General features: G+C 42.8%; 1 protein-coding gene and 1 pseudogene across 1 annotated transcript; both read right to left on the reverse strand.

The window, feature by feature from the left end:
* Positions 1-17,499: 17,499 nt before the first annotated feature.
* LOC147894554 (protein ENHANCED DISEASE RESISTANCE 2-like) lies at positions 17,500-19,746 on the reverse strand (annotated as a pseudogene).
* Positions 19,747-20,474: 728 nt separating this feature from the next.
* On the reverse strand, positions 20,475-22,180 carry LOC147894555 ((R)-mandelonitrile beta-glucosyltransferase-like). The gene is made up of 2 exons (XM_087385332.1): positions 21,709-22,180; positions 20,475-21,622 (listed from the first exon to the last, which is right to left on the reverse strand). The coding sequence occupies exons 1-2, from the start codon at positions 22,178-22,180 to the stop codon at positions 20,682-20,684; spliced, it is 1,413 nt and encodes a 470-aa protein (XP_087241458.1). The 3' UTR covers positions 20,475-20,681.
* Between the last annotated feature and the right edge of the window lie 452 nt (positions 22,181-22,632).

Consider the following 22,632-nt stretch of genomic DNA (forward strand, 5'->3'; position numbering starts at 1 on the left):
ATTTCTGTAAATTTTAGAAATAAAAAAAATCCTTGTGTTGAACTCACGTGATAGGGTTACATATGATGAGTGACCCCCCCGAGTATAAAAACACGGCCGTAGGTGTGTTATTCAAATAAGTACTTATCGAATGGGGGCTCCACTTTGGACGCAAGTCCGTTTCAACTAAGTTGAGGTGCGTGCAAAGTAATGTCACCATCGGATATGCTTTGCATGGTCGATCACGCATTATACACCATTTTTTCCCTAGTGATATGGACATCCGCAAAAAAACACTCCATTAGGAGTGTTATCTGACCAAGTACTTATCGGATGGGTGTGCCTCATTGAGAACATTTCAATACCACCTAGATTGAGGCATACGAAAAGTGTTGTGCCCATCGGATATCCTTTGCATGGTCGATCGAGCATTAAATACTATTTTTGCTCTAGTTTCATGCACATTTGTAAAAAAACATGTTGCTAGGTATGTTATCCGATGAAGCACTTATGGGATGGGCGTGATACTTTGCATGTAAGTCGATTCCTCCTAGTTGAAGGTGTGTGTAAGGTACTGTGCCCATCGGATATGCTTTGCATTGTCGATCAAGCATTAAACATCGTTTTTGCCTTAGTGTCATGCATAACCATGAAAAAACACGGTCCTGGGTGTGTTATTCAAACAAGTACTTATCGGATGGGGGCTCCACTTTGCACGCAAGTCCGTTTCAATTACTTTGAGGTGCATGCAAAGTATTGTCACCATCGGATATGCTTTGCATGGTCGATCACGCATTATACACCATTTTTTCCCGAGTGATATGCACATCCGCAAAAAAACATGCCCTTAGGTGTGTTATCTGACCAAGTACTTATCGGATGGGTGTGCCTCTTTGAGAACATTCCAATACCACCTAGGTTGAGGCATACAAAAAGTGTTGTGCCCATCTGATATCCTTTGCATGATCGATCGAGCAATAAATACTATTTTTGCTCTAGTGTCATGCACATCCGTAAAAAAACACGCTGCTAGCTATGTTATCCGATCAAGCACTTATGGGATGGGAGGGCCACTTTTCATGTAAGTCAATTCCACCTAGTTGAAGGTGTGTGCAAAGTATTGTGCCCATCGGATATGCTTTGCATTGTCAATCAAGCATAAAACACCGTTTTTGCCTTAGTGTCATGCACAACCTTGAAAAAACACGGTCCTAAGTGTGTTAATTAAACAAGTACTTATCGGATGGGGGCTCCACTTTGCACGCAAGTCTGTTTCAACTACGTTGAGGTGTGCACAAAGTATTGTCACCATAGGATATGATTTGCATGGTCGATCACACATTATACACTGTTTTTTCCCTAGTGATATGCACATCCGCAAAAAAACACGCCCTTAGGTGTGTTATCTGACCAAGTACTTATCGGATGGGTGTGCGTCTTTGAGAACATTTCAATACCACCTAGTTTGCAGTGTAGGAAAAGTGTTGTGCCCATCAGATATCCTTTGCATGGTCGATCGAGCATTAAATACTATTTTTGCTCTAGTGTCATGCACATCTGTAAAAAAAAACACGCTGCTAGGTATGTTATCCGATCAAGCACTTATGGGATGGGTATGCCACTTTGCATGTAAGTCAATTCCACATAGTTGAAGGTGTGTGCAAAGTATTGTGCCCATTAGATATGCTTTGCATTGTCGATTAGGCATAAAACACCGTTTTTACCTTAGTGTCATGCACAATCATCAAAAAACGAGGTCCTAGATGTGTTATTCGACTAAGTACTTATGGGATGGGCATGCCACTTTGCATGTAAGTCAATAATACCTAGGTTGAGATGTGTGCAAAGTAGTGTGATGATCGCATATGCGTTGCATTGTCGATTAAGCATAAATCAACAGTATCAAATACCATTTTTGGCCTTGGTGTCATGTACAACGGTTAAAAAACACAATCGTAGGTGTATTTTCCAAACAAGTACTTATCGGATGGGGATGCCACTTTGCACACAAGTCAATACTGCCTAGGTTGAGAAACGTGCAAAGTCTTGTGTCCATTGGATATGCTTTGCATAGTTGATCTCACATGATACACCACTTTGTTCCTAGTGTTATGCACAATCGTCATAAAATACGTTTGGAGGTGTGTTATCCGAACAAGTACTTATGGGATGGGTGCACCACTTTGTATGCAAGTCAATACGACCTAGGTTGAGGCGTGTACAAAGTTTTGTGCCCATCGGAGAAATGTAGATGCGATAAGATTAGAAAATTCTCGGTATGTGTATATGTGTGTGTGTGTGGCAAACAATTTTGATACAACAAAGTAAACACCTAGTGCACAAATTATGCACTTCATACCTTGAGTATATAAGCTTGTTGATGAGGATAAATACGCCCTTGAATAAAAGCACAGTTGTTGTATGACAACAATAGGATCACTTTGACACCTGTGATTTTGCCCACATGTAAGTTTGCTAATAGTATAAAAAATCATATAATAATATATTAATAGTTTGCAAATGAAGTGGAAGTGGGAGTGAGGAGGGAGGAGTGGAATGGGAGAGGGAAGTAATAGGGGTGTATGATAATAAGTAGAAAAAATAGTATAATAATATATTAATAGTTTTCAAATGGCAAGTGAGTAATGGGAAGTGGAAGTGAGAGTGGGGAGGGAAGAATGGAATGGGAGAGGGGAAGGTAATAGGGGAGTAGGATAATAAGGGAGTGAAATGAGTGAGGGAGTCAATAGGGGATGAAAAAGAGGAGGGTGAGATGGGGAAATATGGGATTTTGGGAAATGGAAGGAGTATGGGACGTGGTGGAAACGTGGGATGGGAGTGGTGGCAATGGGGAGGAAGAAGAAATGGATGGATGGGGAGAGGGCTAATGGAAGATTGGGATGAGGTATGGGCGTCCAATGGGAGAGAGGGAGTAATGGGAGCCAATGGGAGAGGGGATAAATGAAAAGCCAATAGGAGAGAGGGGAGCAATGGAAAGCCAATAGGAGAGAAGGAGGAAAACCTAACTTTTCTTATATATAGTCTTCCTTCTTCATTCATTCTCCCCTCATTTCATTCATTGAAGCAAGAAAGCAAGGACGATCAAGAAAGCAAGAAAGAGCAAACTTACAAACTTTTTCCAGGTACTTGCAAATTTTTTTTATTAATTCTTTATCTAGATTTTTTTTAAAAAATTTAAAGAGAGAGGAACTAGAGAGAGAAAGGTTGAGGGGAGGAGAAGAAGAGGATGAAAGGGCTGGAGGGAAGGGAGGAGGAAGGGAGGGAGAGGCGGGGGCAGAGTAGAGGGGGGAAAGGAGGAGGGAAGGGGGGGACTGGGACAGTCTCCCCTGGTGGAGGGGGGGAAGGGGGGTGAGGGGGGAAGGGGGGGGCTGGCGGAAGGGGGGAAGGGGGGGGGGGGACTCGCGGGGGGGAAGGGGGGAGGGGGGGGCTGGCGGCGGGGGGGGGGAAGGGGGGGGAGGGGCTGGTGACCGCGGCCGCCAGCCCGGGGCAAGGGGGGGAAGGGGGGGTGGGGAAGAGGGGGGGGAAGGGCTGAGAGGGGGGGGGCTAGGGGGCTGGCGGCCGCGGCCGCTAGCCCGGGGGAAGGGGGGAGGGGGGAAGAGGGGGTGAGGAGGGGGGGGCGGGGGTGAAGGGGGGGGAGGGGGAAGGGGGTGGGAGGGGCTGGCGGCCGCGGCCGCGGCTGCCAGCCAGGGGGAAGGGGGGGTGGGGAAGAGGGGGGGGGGAGGGGTTGAGAGGGGGGGGAGGAGGGGGGGAGGAGGAGGCAGGGAAGGGGGGGAGGAGGGGGGAGAGGAGGCAGGGAAGGGGGGAGGAGGGGGGAGGAGGAGGCAGGGAAGGGCGGGGCGGGGGTGAAGGGGGGGGAGGCGGAAGGGGGTGGGAGGAAGGGGGGTTGCAAGAGGGTGCGAGAGGGGGGGGAAGGGGGTGGGAGGGAGGGGGGCCGGGAAAGGGGGGGTGCGAGAGGGGGGGTGCGAGGGGGTGCGAAAGGGGGGGGGAAGGGCTGGTGGCCGCGGTCGCCAGCTCGTGAAGGGGGGGGCAGGGGTGAAGGGGCGGGAGGGGGATGGGGGTGCGAGGGGGGTGGAAGGGGGTGTGAGGGGGGGGTGGTGGTGAAGGGGCAGGAGGGGGAAGGGTGTGCAACGGGGGGGGAAAGGGCTGGCGACCGCCAGCCCGTGGAGGGGGGGGCGGGGGTGAAGGGGGGGGATGGGGAAGGGGGTGGGAGGGGCTGGTGGCCACGGCCGCCAACCCGGGGGGGGAAGGGGGGGTGGGGAAGAGGGGGGTGGGAGAGGGCTGTGAGGGGGGGGGCTGGGGGTGAAGGGGGTGGGAGGGGCTGGCGGCCGCTGGCGGCCGCGGCCGCCAGCCCGAGGGAAGGGGGGGAAGGGGGGGTGGGGAAGAGGGGGGGCTAGCAGCCGTGGTCGCCTGCGCGTGGAGGGGGGTGGGGAAGAGGGGGGGAAGGGGGGGGAGGGCTGAGAGGGGGGGCTGGGGGGCTGGCGGCCGCGGTTGCCAGCCCGGGGGAAGGGGGGAGGGGGGGAAGGGGGGGCGGGGGTGAAGGGGGGGGAGGGGGGAGGGGGTGGGAGGGGCTAGCGGCTGCGGCCACCAGCCCAGGGGAAGGGGGGAGGGCTGGCGGCTGCAGTCGCCAGCGTGTGGAGGGGGGGGAAGGGGGGGTTAGGAAGAGGGCTGAGAGGGGGGGGCTGGGGGGCTAGCGGCCGTGACCGCCAGCCTAGGGGAAGGGGGAAGGGGGGGGGAAGGGAGGGGGGCAGGGGTGAAGGGGAGGCAGGGGGAAGGGGGTGGGAGGGGCTGGCGGTCGCGGTTGCCAGCCCGAGGGAAGGGGGGGGAAGGGCTGCGCATGGAAGGGGGGGGAAGGGCTGGGGAAGAGGGGGGGTGGGGAAGAGGGGGGGGGAGGGAGAAGAGTAGGGAGCGGGAGGGGAGGGGGGGGGGAGGGGTCGAGGGGGGGGCAGAGGGGGGGAGGGGTTCTGGCAGCAGAGGGAGGGGAGGGGAAGGGAGGGCGGGGTCAAGGGGGGGAGGGAGGGGGGGAGGGGAGCGGAAGGAGAGAGAGGAGAGAGATAGAGAGGGAGAGGAGAGGAGGGAGCCGAAGGAGAGAGAGGGGAGAGGAGGGAGGGGAGTGAGAGAGAAAGTGAGGGGAGGGAGAGAGAAAGAGAGAGAGAGAGTGAGGGGGGAAGGTATGGGAGAGAGAGAGAGTGAGGGAGAGAGAAATAAGGGAGTAGAGGGAGAGAGGTCGAATTCTTACAAGAGTGACGAATGAGATTTGACTTAGGAAAAGAATAAAAGGGACTTACTAGAAGAAAGTATCAAGAAGAATGTTGAACACAAATTTGAATTCTTACAACTAAGAGTAGAACTATCACGAGCAAGAGCGACAAATAAGATTTTTGCTCAAATAAGATTTGACTTACTATCATGAGCAAGAGCAACAAATAAGATTCTTGCTCAGATAAGATTACTATCACAAGCAAGAGCGACAAATAAGATTTGACTTACTATCACGAGCAAGAGCGACAAATAAGATTTGACTTACGAGAAGAATGAAAGGGACTTACGAGAAGAAAGAAGAATGTTGAACACAAATTTGAATTCAAAAGAAACGTACGAGAAGAAAGTATCAGAAGAATGTTGAACACAAATTTGAATTCAAATTTATAATGAATTCAAATTCCCCTCTCTTTTTTGAAAATTCAAATTTATGCGTAGGAGGAGTGGGCTAGTTTTTCTTATATGTACTCTTCTTTCCATTCATTCATTCTCACTCTCTCCTCATTTCATTGAAGCAACCAAGAGCTGAAGAGAAAGGATAAGCGGAGGCTTACTTTTTTCACTTTTTCCAAGTACTTGCATTCTTTTTCATTCGTCTTGTAATTTTTTTTCTTTCATTACAATTTTTTTTCAATTAGTTTCTTGTTAAAGTTTTTGAGTTCTATTTCTTAAAATTCATCTTGTAATTCTTTTTCTTTACTTACAATTCTTTTTCAATTAGTTTATTGTTAAAGTTTTTGAGGAGGGGTGTCTTTTAGAAGGCATTACAATTCTTTTTAAATTAGTTTCTTATTTGAGTTTTTGAGTTCTATTTTAATTAGTTTCTTATTTATATTTGACTTTGTAAATTTGAGAAATGAGAGAATAGGGAGGGAGAGAAAGAGAGAGGAGAGAGGAGAGAGGGAAAGAGAGAGATTAAGAGAGAGAAGAGGGGCTCTTGGCGACCGTGGCCGCCAGAGCGAGAGAGAGAATGAGAAATGAGAGGAGTAGGGAGGGAGAGAAAGAGAGAGAGGAGAGAGGGAGAGAGAGACTCTTGGCGGCCGAGGCCGCCAAAGGGAGAGAGAGAATGAGAAATGAGAGGAGTAGGGAGGGAGAGAAAGAGAGATAGGAGAGAGGCAGAGAGAGAGAGAGATTCACAGAGAGAAGAGGGGCTCCTTAAATGAGAGAGAAGAGTAGGGAGGGAAAGAAAGAGAGAGGAGAGAGGAGGAGAGAGATTAAGAGAGAGAAGAGGGTCTCCTGGCGGCCGTGGCTGCTTGAGGGAGGGAGAGAGTAGGGAGAGAGAGGGAGAGAGAGAGAAAGAGAGAGAGGGAGAGAGAGAGAAAGAGAGAGAGAGGGAAAGAGAGAGAGGGAGAGAGAGAGAAAGAGAGAGAGGGAGAGAGAGGGAGAGAGAGAGATGTTTATCAGAATGAAACGTGGCGAGAGGAGAGAGGAAAAGAGAGAAATTAAGAGAGAGAAGAGGGGCTCCCTAAATGAGAGAGAAGAGTAGGGAGGGAAAGAAAGAGAGAGTTGAGACGTGGCCGCCAAAGGGAGAGAGAGAATGAGAAATGAGAGAGAAGAGTAGGGAGGGAGAGAAAGAGAGAGAGGGAGAGAGAGAATGAGAAATGAGAGAGGAGTAGGGAGGGAGAGAAAGAGAGAGGGAGAGAGACAAGAGATTAAGAGAGAGAAGAGGGGCTCCTTAAATGAGAGAAGAGTAGGGAGGGAAAGAAAGAGAGAGCTGAGAGAGGGAGAGAGAGAAGAGAGTCTCCTCACAACAATGAGAGAGAAGAGTAGGGAGGGAAAGAAAGAGAGGGAGGGAGAGGGAGAGAGACAGAGAGAAGAGAAGAAGGAGACTTAGGGAGAGAGAAAGAGAGAGAGGGAGAGAGAGAGAGAGAGAGAGAGAGAGAAAGGGAGAGAGGGAGAGAGAGGGAATGAAACTTCTCTAGTAGAAGAGAAGGGAGGGAAAGAAAGAGAGGGAGGGAGAGGGAGAGAGAGAGAGAGAAGAGAAGAGGGAGACTTAGGGAGAGAGAAAGAGAGAGAGGGAGAGAGAGAGAGAGAGAGAAAGAGAGAGAGAGAGAGAGAGAGAGAGAGAGAGAAGAGAGAGAGGAAGAGAGAGAGGGAGGAATGAAACTTCTGTGCTAGAGGGAGGGGGAGAGTAGGGAGGGAGAGGGAGAGAGAGAGAGAGAAGAGAGGAGGGAGACTTAGGGAGAGAGAAAGAGAGAGAGGTAGAGAGGGAGAGAGAGAGAGAGAGAGAGAGAGGAGGGAGACTTAGGGAGAGAGAGATAAAGAGAGAGGGAGAGAGAATGAAACTTCTAGTGGCCGTGGCCGCCAAGAGAGGGAGGTAGAGAGAGAGAGAGAGAGTTCTCGCGGCCGTGGCTGCCAAGGGAGGGAGGGAGGGAGGGAGGGAGGAAGGCTGAGAGAGATTAAGAGAGAGAATTCAGAGAGAGAGAGAGAGACATAGAGAGGGAAAGAATGACAAATCCTAGTGGCCAAGAGGATAGAGGTAGGGAGGTAGAGAGGGTAAGAGAGAGAGAGGGAGAGAGAGAGAAGAGGGGAGAGAGAGAGAGAGAGGAGAGAGAGAGAGAAATAATTACAAATCCTAGGGAGAGAGAGAGAGAGATAAAGAGAGAGAACGAAAAATCTTAGCCGCCATGGGAGGGAGAGAAAGAGAGAGTTGAGATAAACTAAGAGAGAGAATGAGTGGGATGAGGATAGAGAGGGAAACACATAAGAGTTGTCAGAGAGAGAGAGAGAGAGGGATTAAGAGAGAGAATGAGGTGTCTTGACTATGGCTACAGAGAGATTTAGGAGTCGAGAGAGAGAGAGAGAAAGTAAAGAGAGTTTTATATATTTACATGTTTTATATTATACTTTTAAAAATTTATAAAAGAGTGAATTTATGGTTTGTTTTGAAGGTGAGATAATATTTTTATATATATTCATCTTTTAAATTGAAAAATGTTAACTTTTCTTTAGATACTTGTTCTTCATTTATCTCACATGCAGGTTTAGCCTCTACATCAAAACCCCTTCTTTTGCATATTTAAGCCTCTTAAACCCCAGCACATTAAAATGAACACAGAAAAAGAAATTATTTATTGCTTTTCTTCGCTTCGACGGTTGGTTTAGCATAGTTTAGCATAGATTAGATTGCCTTAGAGGAGAGACAATTCTCCAAGTTGCCAATCGAAGCCATGCTCAAATTTTTCTAACTAGTTCCTAATCGTTGTCAGTCCCTTCGCTCACATGCAGTTTAACACTCATAACATGCTATTAAATAAGACCTTTTACCATTTACCAAGAAGTTTATCAGTGCGCAGATTGCATGAGCAGATATCAATGGACAGATTACATGTCATGGGACATATTGGAGCTTGATGATTATTGGTTATTTTTATTGCATTTGTATAAATATTTTAGCTCCTTCATTGTCATAAAGACCCTTGTAAAGACTTCTATGCTATTTTTTACATTTATTGTCATATGAAGCACCTTGTAATAAACCCGACCATCTCGACCATTCACTATTTAACGAGTATCAGTGGGATGCATAAGTGGATATCATGTGGGCTGCATAAGTGGATATCAGTGGAATAGTTTTTAGTGGGTAGATTGCATCAGTTGGGTATCAGTGCACAGATATCAATGGATGGACAGATTACATGTCATCACGAAGATTGAAGCTTTATGATCACTAGAGGGCAAATCAATGGATGGATAGATTACATGCCTTCACAAAGATTAAAGCTTTATCACTAGACGGCATTTTATATTACTGTAAAGCTTTATTGGCTAATTTTTTTACATTTGTACAAATATTTAAGCCTTGTAAAGCCTTCTAGGCTATTTCCCACATTTATTGCCATATGAAGCCTTGTAAAGCCTTTTGGGCTATTTCCCACATTTATTGTATCAAGGGTTGTATATTGTACTTTACTTGTATGTATCTAAAATTTTCATTATTTTTTCTTGTAGGATTATGGAGCAATCAACTAATTTGGTGGCTATCCTAAATGACTCTAAGATCAGAGAATGGGTTTCTGATGTCACTTTGAATTTCAAAGGAAAGGAATATAGCCCCAATGGCTTTGGTAGGTGGACTCGATATCACATGGGCAGAAGAGCTTGGTTTCTTCATCAAAAGGAAAAGAGACTCTTTCTACTTATGTCAAAAAGGGAGTTGACGCCGACACACTCACGAACTTCTATACTTCTTTGAGTGCAGTTGTGCCTAGGGGAACTCAACAGCGAGAAGAAAGTATGACAAGCCTCAAGGTGGTGAGGGACAGATATGCTGACTACACTTCTATCATATTTCGTCCTGTTGAAGTGTTCAATGAGATGCTTGAAATGTGCATTGCTTGTGAGCGTGGACACTTGACCTATGAAGCTCCTTTGTTTATCTTCGGAAAGTCAAAGGTAATGGATAAGGAGGAGTTGACGGCAAGGATGTGGAGGCCTATAAAGTACTTACCTGACAAGTATGCATCCATGGCAGCACAAAAAATTTTAAAGAAAGAATGGTTTTTTGGAAAAAAAGACAAAGACCGCTGCATGGAAGAATGCATCAATGTACAGGTGAGGCGTGATGTAGTGCATAGTGCCATTAAGTATTTGCTATCAGAGAAACAAATTCCACTTACTCATTGTAACATTGACTATAATGTGGTGAAGCATATAGCTTCTTTGTCAACACCCAAGGTAAAGTTATGGGCAAACAAGTGGATTAAAAAGGATGAAGATGGGTCAGAAATAGTAACCTCTTATATGAGAAAAGAAATCCCACAACAGGTGGTTGCATATGTGGAAAGATTAATTAGCGAGATAAGGATGCCGACAGATATGCACCAAAGCTTTCAATTCAATGTAGAGGTTACGGCAGAGTCTGGAAAGCTTGTGAACTTCAGGGGAGTCTCAGAAGATGACTTCTTCAAGAATGAGTCAGCATGGGATAAGCCACAACTATTCTTTATCAATGAAGTTTCTAGCCATGATATCCATAACTTCATTGATAGAATAGTATATACCACCATTAGCAAAGTGGCAATTTGCAACATTGTCATTTTTGTTGATAAAAAAGACAAAGAAGCCATGCAAGTTACTCTAGAGCGAGCATATTCATCAGATTTGAAGATCTATAGTAGTGTTTATGCAGCAAAGAGAGGCGAGAGAGAATGTAGCATAGCGATTCAATCTCTTGAATCATTCTTTTTGTGTATGCGGAGTCCCAACCCTGATCACTCCTTACAAAAGAACATAAGAGGGAATTCAAATAATTTGAGATTGATGCTAGAAGAGCAAGATATTCCTAGGTCCATACATTATCAAAAAAACAACTATGGAAGTCCTGTAAAAAGTGGGAGTCTCTTGCTTACCATGATGGAGAATTTGCTACCAGCAGGTTGGAGGTCACCTTGTGCAGGATGGGATATTTATTTGAGGATCTCCTCAGAAAAGGCAACTCCATAAATATTATTGAAAATAAGCATTTGATGGCTTATTTTGAGCTTCAAGCAGATCTAACCACAGGCTATGAAAAAGAGATAGACCACAAGGACATTGATGACATAGATGATTACCTTGAAGATCATAATGTCCCAATTGATGATGATGAAAAGATGGACTTACATGACCCGTTCAGAGAGAGGTTGGTGGATGAAGACAAACATGATGATGCCTTCTTTGATAATTATGGCTCGCAGGGTTATGAAAAAAGGCCACTACAACAATACTTAGCGGTATGAACTCTCTATTTCTCAACTAAATACAATTTTTTAAATAAGATTTAAATTTAAAGATAATGAATCTAATCTCTCATTTGTTTACAGGCAATAGAGGGAGAAGAAATGGATGAAGTCAATACGGAGGCACTCCCTTCTACTTCAACAATGCAACCACCTCTAAATTTGATTGAAGAATCCCATCAGCACAAGAGCTTTAAAGACACCATGGAAAAGAAGAATGACCCCAAACATAGAATACAAGCTATGACAGAGACCCATTCTGCAAATTTAGCTGCATTGGATAAAATGGAGAGCTCATTTGAAGTTAGGATCGTTTTGAAACGAGAACCTTAGTATTTGAGCTTTGGTAGAGAGGAGGTTTCAATCCTCTCCAATCCTTTAAAAGAGGTTAATGACAATGTTATCTTGGCCATTCTCAGGTAACGTTTGTTTATTTGTTGCTACTTCAATGAGCTAACATTTGTTTATTTATTCACAGTGTAGTTATATATCAGTTTCCTAGTGCAGAATGCAAATCAATTCTATGAGCTAACGTTTGTTTATTTCTTGGTGCAGTGTAGTTATTTCTCAGCTTCCTAGTGCGGTGCAGCATCGTGTCTACATGCTCGATGCTCTCCTTTCTTCTATTCTTAGCTCTCCTCAAAAGACTATAGAAGATGTTTGTACCTGGTTAAGCCCTTTGAATTTAGATGGGGTGCGAGTCATCTTAATGCCTTATCATGAGGCGTAAGTATCAACTCTAACCTTATTTTTACTATTTATTTGGCAAGTTTGTATAAAACAATAATCATTTTTATTCTGGTCATGTAGCTCACATTGGAGTCTGATTGTCTGGGACCTTGAACTCAACCGTTTGTGGTTTGTGAATTCAATGAAAGGCTATCATGCCAACTCCCCAAGGTAATTATTCTCTTAATATTTTTTATACTTTCTTAGTTTGTATCTTATGATCATGACTTATTAATATATTTAATATGTCATGATGGATAGTGTTGCATATTGGCTAGTATCTGCTGTCAGAACAACCACGGAGCAATAACATCAAGTAGAATTCAAAAGACGTCTGCTAGTGGTGCAAAAAGATGGGCACAGCTGTGAGTGGAGTGTTGCCTACAACTGCATGTTGTTTCTTAGAGAGATTTTTGATTTGGAGTTACTAGTCAAAATGGAATCATATACAGAAGCCGATCTGCTAGCATTTCGGGCTGAGAGTATTCAGCGTCTAACTACTACCATTGGGAAACAACCTAAAAATATGACTACATTGCAGCATGTATAAAACCTTATCTTTATACTTATATGCTTGTTCAAGCCTTTAATTGGGATGTGTAAATCTCATAACTTTTTTATATTTTCCTCCAAGAGGAGAAGAGATTGAGTCTAATGAAAGCATGCTATCTTTATACTTCTATGATTATTTAAACCCTTATTTTTATTTGGGATGTGTAAATCTCATAACTTTTTAAAATTTTCCTCCAAGAGGAGGAGAGACTTACTCTAATGAAAGCATGTATGAAACCTTACTTTTTAAATTTTTGCTCCAAGCGGAGGAGAGACTCACTCTAATGAAAGCATGTATGAAACCTTATCTGCTTGTTTAAACCTTTATTTGGGATGTGTGCATCGCATAACTTTTTTATATTTTTATAGCAGAAGGAGGATGTAGAAGACATAGCAAGTGAAGAAGAATACGATGTAGACTACTCTCTCAATAAGATGAGTCATGAAAATATGAATCTATTGGAGCAGATTGTGGAAGTTCATTCACTGCTATGTTGTTAATTCAACAACAGCCTCATTTTTTTGAATTTGGTGAAGAAGAGATTTCAATCCTCTTGAATCCTAAGAAAGAGGTTAATGTCAAAGTCATTACAACCATCCTCAGGTTTGATGCAGCCTTTTCCTTGGCTTTATACTTTGCTTATTTTGATTAAACCCAAGAAGCTAATACTTTTTTTTTAAATATAGTAATGTTATAGCAAATTTTCTGCAAAATATACAAAGCATTTCATATATGCTCGATCCTCGTATTTTGGAAGTGCTTAGCAACAAAAAAACCATAGAGGATGTTTGCAAGTGGTTGAAGCACGTTCCTATGAATGACGCATGAGTTATTTTTACAGCATATTATGAGAAGTAAGCATCAAACCCTACTTGTTTTTTCTATTGCATTACTAGAATTGTCTCAAACATAGTAATTATTCTTTATTGGTAATGCAGCTCACATTGGAGTTTGGTAGTCGTGGACATCCTTGCGAAGAAGTGCTTCTTTGCCAACTCAATGACATCCGTCCATGGCACTATGTTAGAGTAAGTATAGACTACACTTGTTGTCACTTCTTGACATGTAGATTGATATGCAATGCACATATTCACTGTTGTTATATGTTTTGATGTGCAGATCAGCTCGAAAGTTAGTAGGTGCTATCGACACAGTAATGCGGCAATGTGACTTGGCACAACAAATAGAGTATATAACATGTCAGGTATCACATCAAGAGAATAGCCACATCTATAATTGTGGATGGAGGGTGGGCTACAATTGCTTTTTGGTACTTGGTCAAATTTTTGAGATACAAAATGACACCACACTGTCAACATATACGGATTTGCATCTCTATGCATTTATAACATGTACCATTCGAGCAATCATTAAGGGCGACATTATGGACCCTCCCACAAGGCAAATAGATAATGGCTTAGAGGAGTGCGAAATGAATGCCGTCAAAGAGTCAAAGGGGATAGAAGACCTCAACTCTATAAACATGGCTTCATTGGAAAAATTGGGAAGCTCTTCTAATGTTAGGGTTATGATTCAACATAGACCTCAGTATCTTGAATTTGGGGGAGAGGAGATTTCAATCCTCTCTAGAGCTTCAAATGAGGTCAATAACAACGTTATGATGGCCATTCTCAGGTTTGATACAAACTTTTTCTCTGCTTGATAATTCAATATTTTGATTAAATCTAATAAGCTAATATTCATTTATTTGTTGGTGCAGTATAGTTATCTCACGATTTGGTGGAGCTGTACAAAACCATGTGTATATGTTGGATTCCCTCCTTTCTCCTATACTTAGCGATAGCAGAAAGACAATAGCCGATGTTTGTAAATGATTACAGCCTTTACATTTACATGGCGTGTGAGTCTTATTTATGGCATATCATGAGATGTAAGTATCATGGCAACCTTTATTTTCATCTTATACTGGCAACATTGTGTTAAATAATAATGGTTCTTAATTATTCATGTAGGGAACATTGGAGTCTGGTGGTTTGGGACCTTGAAGACAACTATTGTTGGTTTGTTAACTCGATTGTAGGCTTTCATGGCTCAGTGCAAACATAAGTATTCTATTAATCTATTGTTACTTCTATATTATGTACCTTATGTAATAGACACACTAAGTTTTTTAAATATGTCATGATGAGTAGGTCAATTGAGAAGTTGGTATCTACTATCAGAGAAACAGGACACTACAAAGACTCAGTAGACTTCCAAAAGCGTTTAGTAGTAGAGCAGGAAGATGGGCGTAGTTGTGGGTGGAGAGTTGCCTATAACTGCATGTTGATTTTCAAAGAAATTTTCTCACTTAAGCCACAGATCTCATCGGAAGACTCTTTGGAGCTCAAATATTCAGAGGAGGATATACAATTGTTTAGGGTTGAAATCATTCGAGACCTAATTGCTGCCATTAGAATACAATGTGCAACTGAAGAAATATCAGAGCTTGCATTTAAGGAAGAGGAGACTGAGTCTACTATGAAAGCACTGCACACTACAAAAGAAGTAGAGACCCAGTGTACACCTACAGCACCACAGCCTCCACTTGAAGCATCAGAAGAGTTGCCACAGCCACCGCTTGCATTTAAGGAAGAGGATATTGAGTTTACTCTGAAAGCACTACATACTACAGAAGAAGTAGAGACTGAGTGTACATCTAGAGCACCACAGCCTCCATTGGAAGCATTAAAAGAGTTGCCACAGTCTCCACTAGAAGCATCATAAGAGTTGTGATGCATGTATGATGTTGTGTTTGTATATATGCATGAGGAGCATATTCTCATGATGTTGTTTACTCCATGAATATTACGGTTGACATTTATTTGTTGCAATGTATGAATCATGATCTCAGGGGGGTCACTATGTATAAACCCTCTATATCACGTGCGTTCAAGGCCTATATTTTAAATCCCTTATCTGTAAATTTTTTCATTAATAAAATGTACCCCTTTTCTATACAAATCTGTAAATTTTTTCCAAAACTATTTTAAATAGTCCCTTATGTATATTTATTTCTGTAAATTTTAAAAATAAAAAATATCCTTCTGTTAAACTCACGTGATAGGGTTACATACGATGAGTGACCCCCCCGAGATCATGATGTAGTTTTTGTTGATTATACACCAATTTCTGACTTATTACTTAAGTGACATTTAGTCATGATATTTATATATTTATTTCATGCACACAATTTTATGATATGAATGTGTGATGATGTGATTACTAGGAAATATAACCTTCTGTGATGAGAATTTTGATATGAATATGTGATGATGTAATATTTGTAATATATTTCATGGCAAAGTATCAATTCCCAATGCTCCACTCACTTAAAGTACAGCATTCCCAATGCTCTGCAAAATTTTATTCAGTTGGACAGTCTCCACTCACTTAAAGTAGAGCATTTCCAATGCTTCTCTCACTTTATTCCAACCCTTATCCTTATCATAGCGAACACATCGTGCCTTAGTGCACTTGTAAACTTCCATCGTAGTCCTTCCACAAACACTCTCTTATTTCTTACATCCTAGTCCTTCTGATTAACTTGTATTCATCTTTCACTTTACGTCTTCCCTCACTTTCTATCACTCTTGAAGGAGGGGCAGCTCACTGTGCATCGCTCGCTATTGCTCCCTCACTCTCCTTCTCGCACTTTCCCTCTAAGACAATGACTACTTACTACCCGACTTCATTTATTGAACTCAAATTCTATCTTAGATCTCTTTTGTATGGACCAATGAAGGGAAAATCATTCGAGGAGGATATGTTACGCACATGGCTGCTTGATTTGAACTCAGTAGAAGAGGTGAATATCCTTAGCTTTCTTTTTTGCTTCTTTTAATCACGTACTTCTTATGCGAATGAGTTAAATTTTTGTACAGGATATGGCGGTGGCTAGAAGCTGTATTGAAAAAAATGGTGAAGATGAGGAAAGCCAAGAGAGAAAAGAAGAGTTGTTGAATGCTTACAAGTCAGCGGAAGATTCGAAGCAAGTTGTGAGGAGAGTCTGTGAGGAGATTTGTGATGCCAGGCCTAGTTATGCATGGCCTGCAAGTTTAAAGTCTACTTGTTTTCATGAAGCCAATGCCATAGTAGGCACTTTCGAGGACATATGCTCTCTCTAATGACTTAATAGTCAAGTGATGGAAATTTAATTCCATAGAAATTTAAAGTAACTGTGAAATTTAATTCCATAGACTTATGTGTTTTCTAAAGTAACTGTAATAGACAAGAAATGAAACTACAGTTCCACAAAGACTTTTTAGTTCTCTAATGTAAAGTTGTAATCGACAAGAGAGACAAAGATGACATCTTCTAGGCTGCGCTAATGGAAGGTGTTTTTTAACACCATATGGCTTTGAGTTATATGATCTACTTCTTGTACAAATGTGTCATGCTTTTTTTTAAATGTATTGTAGTTTTTTAAATGTACTCTAGTTTTTTTTCTAATTTGATTTTTTAAAATCTTACTTTTTGTCTCTTTTAACAACATGAAGTCCTCTTTTTTTAATGTACTCTAGTTTTAATAACATGTCACGTCAATTTTTCTAATTTGCTTTTTTAAAATCTTACTTTTTGACTCAAAGTTTTGTTTTATAAGAGCCTCTTTTTTTGAAATGCTTTATCCAAAATTATCTCACAAAACGAATTTGGACAGTGCACTAGTCCAAAATTAATCAAATAGGTGTTATTCCTTTCTGAACTGACAGTTCTATAGTCCTTACTGATAGTTCTGAGCCACGTTTCCGTATTTTACTATTTTTGAAGTCTTTTAGGAGAGAAATAAATCAAAAAGTAGTGAATTTCTTACAGGGCCCCAAAATGAGCTCCCTTTTTCCCTAATGACAATGATAAGATAAAACTTGGAAGGAGTTTGATATGATTATCTTTGGACTTCTAGACTATCCCCTTGGCATAGAGATTTGGCAAGATCAAGAGAATGTCTTCATCTCCTAGAAAAGTATTACATAGAATTACTTTCAATAAACACGAACGATTTGCTAGTGTGAGGGAAATCTGTCGTTTTGAATTAGGATACAACTCCCAATGTCCCTGGTTTTGTTATACCAACTCCAAAGAAGCAGTGGCTTAGATGCATTTGGAGCATTCAATCCTATCTATAAATAGGCTATAGATGCAAATCGAATCGCAACGTTAAAGGAAGGACACTGGCAACCGCCGTCCATTGGACAAGATCACTCTGCCATTCTCTTCTTCTTAAGACCGCTACAACTGCTAGGGGGAACCCTTCTCTTCTCGAGAATCTGCCTCATTATCTTCAACATTGACCATAGGATCTTGATGGTCTGGATGAAGATGCGTCCTCCAAAATCTGAATGACCAAGCCCTCTCCTTGAACTCTTCTCGTAGGGGGGAATAAAACCAAATCGCAACCAAGATCCTCTTTGGGTCTTCACTGGGTGTTTGCCCTTCAAGAACGAAAGCAAGGTCAATGGTAAGGTTTCTGACATAAGTGGACGATGGCATGACCCATCATGGAGGAGCCAATTCCACATCGAAATCCATGAAACTGTCATCCTGAATGTAGCAAGTTATGATTGCCTTTCTAAGGAGGAAAATGCCTTGCTCGCCAACCGATGTCTTAACAATTGAGGGTCCTTGCACAATGTTAGCAAGAAGCTTAAAGAGAGAGTTTTAGAATGCGGTATCTCCATCCAAGAAGCAATACATTAGAAAATCCTTGGGTGGTGGAACAATTGAAGGATACATGATACACGATCAACCTGTGATTTTCTTGAATTTCTCACCCTATAGTATATTTTCTGAATAAAAACATGCCATCATAAACCCTCTTTAACGATATAGTATGGTTTGACCCACTGAAGCTTTAACTTTCAAAGTGAAGACCAAGTTGGGATTTGAAGCGTAATATTTCATCCTCCTCTTTGAAGATCCAGAGCTTTGCATGGCCATTGACCTATTTCTTTTGACATCATTATACTATGTCCAAGACATACGAGATGATGTATAAGTCTTTGGCTAATGAGTTAATCAATACTAATGGAAAGGGACTCTTCTAAACTTAGGCATGCATTTCAACACTACAATCTAGAAGCTCAAAACCAAGAACTCCATGGGGACCACTGCCTCAACACCATAAACCATTTTGAAAGGGGAAATTTTAGTGTGACCTTGTATGTGGTCCAGAAGGCCAAAAAGAAGATACAAATTTTGGTCTTAGTCAATTTGGTTCACATTCATGACCTTCTTGATGATCGTCTGCATGATTTTGTTGGGCAATTTTGATTGGTCTTTGACTTGAGTTTGGTAGTGTTGAGGGGCATTTAGGCACCATAGGTCAGGCATATGTCCTAGTAATTATGAATGTCAGCATTGATATATGTGTGGCAGTTACCAAGAACCATGGGGGTAGTTATATCTCCTTTTGGGATCTTATTGGTAATGATATCTTGATGTGTAATAGTCAGATTGTTGTCTTACTACCTGCTGCCTGACAGTATTCATGCTGCTTATCCCTTTTGGCAAGTTCTATGCGGTGAGATGCACCATTCTCGATGTTTTTAAATGGAGAAGGATGTACCTTTGCTACAGTTCCAATGTTCAAGATTGTTCTTTGACCAAAAGTGTATTTTGATTACTAGTCTTTCCAACTATGATCCGACTTTGTATGCTTTTTCCTGTTTAATGTTGATGGTTGGAAAGATCAAGTGTTTAACTATTCAGGGATGAATGTACCCTGAACACATTTGGCAATACTACAAATACTCCCTGCACATGAAGAGAACCTACCAAAAGTTTTGCATCTTTTTGGGACTGCATAGAGGTTTCTATGACAACGCTGTAGTAATTGGCGGCTTGAATCACTCCATTATCTTTCAATCTCATGCAAGAGGAGTCACTCTTGCAAGTGAATACATGTGGTACTTGGACTTCTAAGCTCAACGATTATAGCAAAGATTCAACCTGAGGTACGGACTGGGCACCATTTATAAGAGGCTTGAAACAGATTTCTTGGAGGCAGAGAAATTCTCTTTTATGTGGAACTCTATCATAACCCTTTTCAAAGAGGCAGGTATCCTGAGCGATAGGGAGGTAGAGCTACTAGAGATCCCTACCCCCCGTGGATTATAAGTGTCCTTGCACAATGTTAGCAAGAAGCTTAAAGAGAGAGTTTCAGAATGCGGTATCTCCATCCAAGAAGCACTGCATTAGAGAATCCTTGGGTGGTGGATTGAAGGATATGTAGTACATGATCAAGCTGTGATTTTCTTTGCTAGGGACTTGCATATTGAATGCCCAAATGAATGGCAATCTGCTGCCATGCAAGCCTTTGCATGCTATATCTGATAGCACTTTACATGTACCTCTTAGGAGATCTACGACAATCTATAGAGATTCAAGCCCTGTTTTACATGGCACTTCTATGTGCAAGGTTGATGCTCCAGCTACAGGGCGGTAGAAAGGAATTAATTAAGACAATTGATTGACTTGAGCTTCCATATACGATCCTACTTGTGGCTCGACTTTGAGCAAGCTAAAGATTTTAAATCCTACTCTAAAAGGGCACAAATGAAGGATTTTGACTAGATGTGATGCCAAAAAATCTAGATGGAGTTATCAGAATGGCTGAGGTTATTGTATGTAGTCAATCAATACAAAGAAACTCAATTGTTAAGAGAAATTTTAGTGGATATGTGAACCTACTTAATTGTTAAGCAAAATTTCAGGGGATATCCGAACTTGAACTTGCAAAGTGTTGTTGTTGCTACACCTTCTCCCACAAATTCTTGATACCGTATTCTTTACTATGAGTCAATAAAAATGAGTCAGTACCCAGCAAATCTTGTATGAGATTAATGCCGCGGAGTTCACCCGGTAGAGCCCATCCAAAAGTCTCTCGTAGATGAAAGCTTATCTCCCAACATCTCTCGTATAGCTAAAATATTTGATATAAAAGCTGGTCATGGAGCTGCAAGAAGCAGCCGGTCATTGATTGTTCAAGTTTAAACGTTGATCAAGCCATGGAATCAGGTCTTTGGAGCTCCCTTGCATCATACTCCTCCCTTATCTTGACAAAGCCTTTTAGTGAAGCTAATAATCAATTAACAAGAGTGCGTAAGTGCACGTGGGCACTGCCTCCTTATATATTGCTAAAGCCAATGCTTTGGATTCAAAAGAACAAGCAAATAATTTTTAAAAGGGATTAAAAAAAAGTTTTTGCAGGATGATCTCAAGAAATGGCAATTAAAGTACAAGACTCTCTCTAAGGAGGCAATACTAATAAGTTTCAATTTCACTCTAACACTCTCTCTAAGGAGGCAATGCTAATAAGTTTCAATCCTCCACTATATCACTCCTTAGAACTACAGCACTCCCTCTAAGGAGGGATATTGCTAATAGAAACATTATAATTAAAGAAAACATTAAGAAACAACTCATTGGACATAAGGGCAGAGTAAGCTGATGTCCTTGTAAAACTTAAGCAAGTTAGCAAAAGAGAGGCCGCCTTCCTGAGAAGATCTTCTCACCACTTCCATCGTCTCTTTGGCTTTGAGTCTTGCCTTCTCCCCTTGCGTCTCTTGCATCAGTCTCCTCACCCCTCTTTCTACATGGCTCCTTGCTAGTTCTCCCTCCTCCGTCTCCAGCTCAAATCCTACCTGCCATACTCGCTCTATGTAGCTTGCATTCGACCTCTGCTCCGCCACCCGCGGACAGCCAAGCATCGGCACCCCCGCCCATAAGCTCTCCATCGTTGAGTTCCATCCACAGTGCGTCAAGAATCCCCCCACCGCCGCATGCCCCAACACCTCCACTTGCGGTGCCCACTTTATGATCTTACCTCTTGCCTCCGTCCTTTCCAAAAAGCCTTCCGGCAAGACTTCCGCTACCTCACCAGCTGCACCCTCATACGCATCTGTCCTGATTACCCATAAGAACGGCTGTGCACTTGCCTCGAGCCCATAGGCCAGCTCTTTCATCTCCTCCCAAGACAGAGTCGCGTAGCTTCCAAAAGCCACATAGATGACGGACGAATCGGCCTGCGTATCCAACCATTTTAAGCACTCGTGCTCGTTGGCCGTGCCATTTGTTCGACGGCCTGAAGAAGCATAGTGAAGCAATGGGCCGATCCCGTACGCTGGAATTTGAGCCACCCTGAAAGCTTCGAAGGCATTGCGTTCTAGCTCAGATATTGTATGGATGAGAACCCGTTCTGCGGCTTTCATACGAGAACTAACGTTCATCAAGAATCGAGCGAGGATACTGGATGGATCAGCAACAAGCAGGTCTTGAGGATAATGGTCGAGCGGAAAAGCGGGAAGACTCTGGATACAGTCAATCATGATTGCGTTGTCATTTTTCCAGCGGGCAGCTGAACCTGCCAAACCGTCAAACGAAGAAGGGTGAACAGAACGGACCTTTACAACTCACATCTTTTATTTTTAAAGATCAAGGCCATCCTACCGTTAAGAGGGAGATATCCCTTTGAATAGAGCTGAGGAAGGTTACGAATCATCAAATACGCCTTTGCAGTCGAGGTCCAGTAATCAATCCTGGGGATTCCGAATTTATCGGCTACATCCTGAGCGTCTGGGACGAAGGAATCTGAGACGATGCAGGTGACGGGATTCTCCAGGCTAAGCTTCTCAAGGAGTTGCTCGAGGCCTCGGCGCATGGAGGGGGTGAAGTCGAAGAGGAAGTGAGGCTGGCCGGGCTGGAAACCATCTGGAACGACATGGATTTGGATGGAGGGGTGAAGGGGGGAGGAGAGGCGATGTTTGTGGAGGAGATGGGTGTACTCGGAAGAGAAGTAGACAAAGGAGATGGAGAAGCCGAGGGAGGAGAGGGAGCGCGCGAGGAGCATGCAGCCATTGATGTGGCCTTGGCCAGCCGCAGGGACGATGAGTGCGTGGGGAGTTGCGGTCGACGTTCCCATGATAGCTGAAGTTTGAGGGATATGTATGTTCTGAGAGTAGGTAGGCTATATATAAGATGGGTTCCCAGGATTTAATAAAGAAAAGGATTAAGAAAAGTCTACTCACACAAGGAAGGACCTCGTGGAGGTTGGAAGCACAAGAGACACTCGCAAAATGTGGTTGGGGGTACGTTTGAGCAAGCCGTGTGAGTGAGTTGCAAAACAAAAATGATCATAATAATGTAAGACGATTAATAATACAATAGCACAAGTGATCACATAATGTGCTTCCTCTAATTTGGCTAGTTAAAAAGTAATCGAAAAGAAGCTTCTAGGCATCTACAAACCATAAAAGAATTTTGGAGAGTTAGTGTACATGTGGGTCACCTCAAGAGTGATTGAAGAGCAACAGCAATAACAATAGGTCAAAAGTGACTAAATTTGTCACGTTAGCATCCTCAAAAGTGTGTTCC

Source organism: Dipteris shenzhenensis, chromosome 14 (genome assembly GCF_047967505.1).
Source record: "Dipteris shenzhenensis isolate YYH24624 ecotype China chromosome 14, Dip_SZ_1.0, whole genome shotgun sequence".
Classification (NCBI taxonomy): domain Eukaryota; kingdom Viridiplantae; phylum Streptophyta; class Polypodiopsida; order Gleicheniales; family Dipteridaceae; genus Dipteris; species Dipteris shenzhenensis.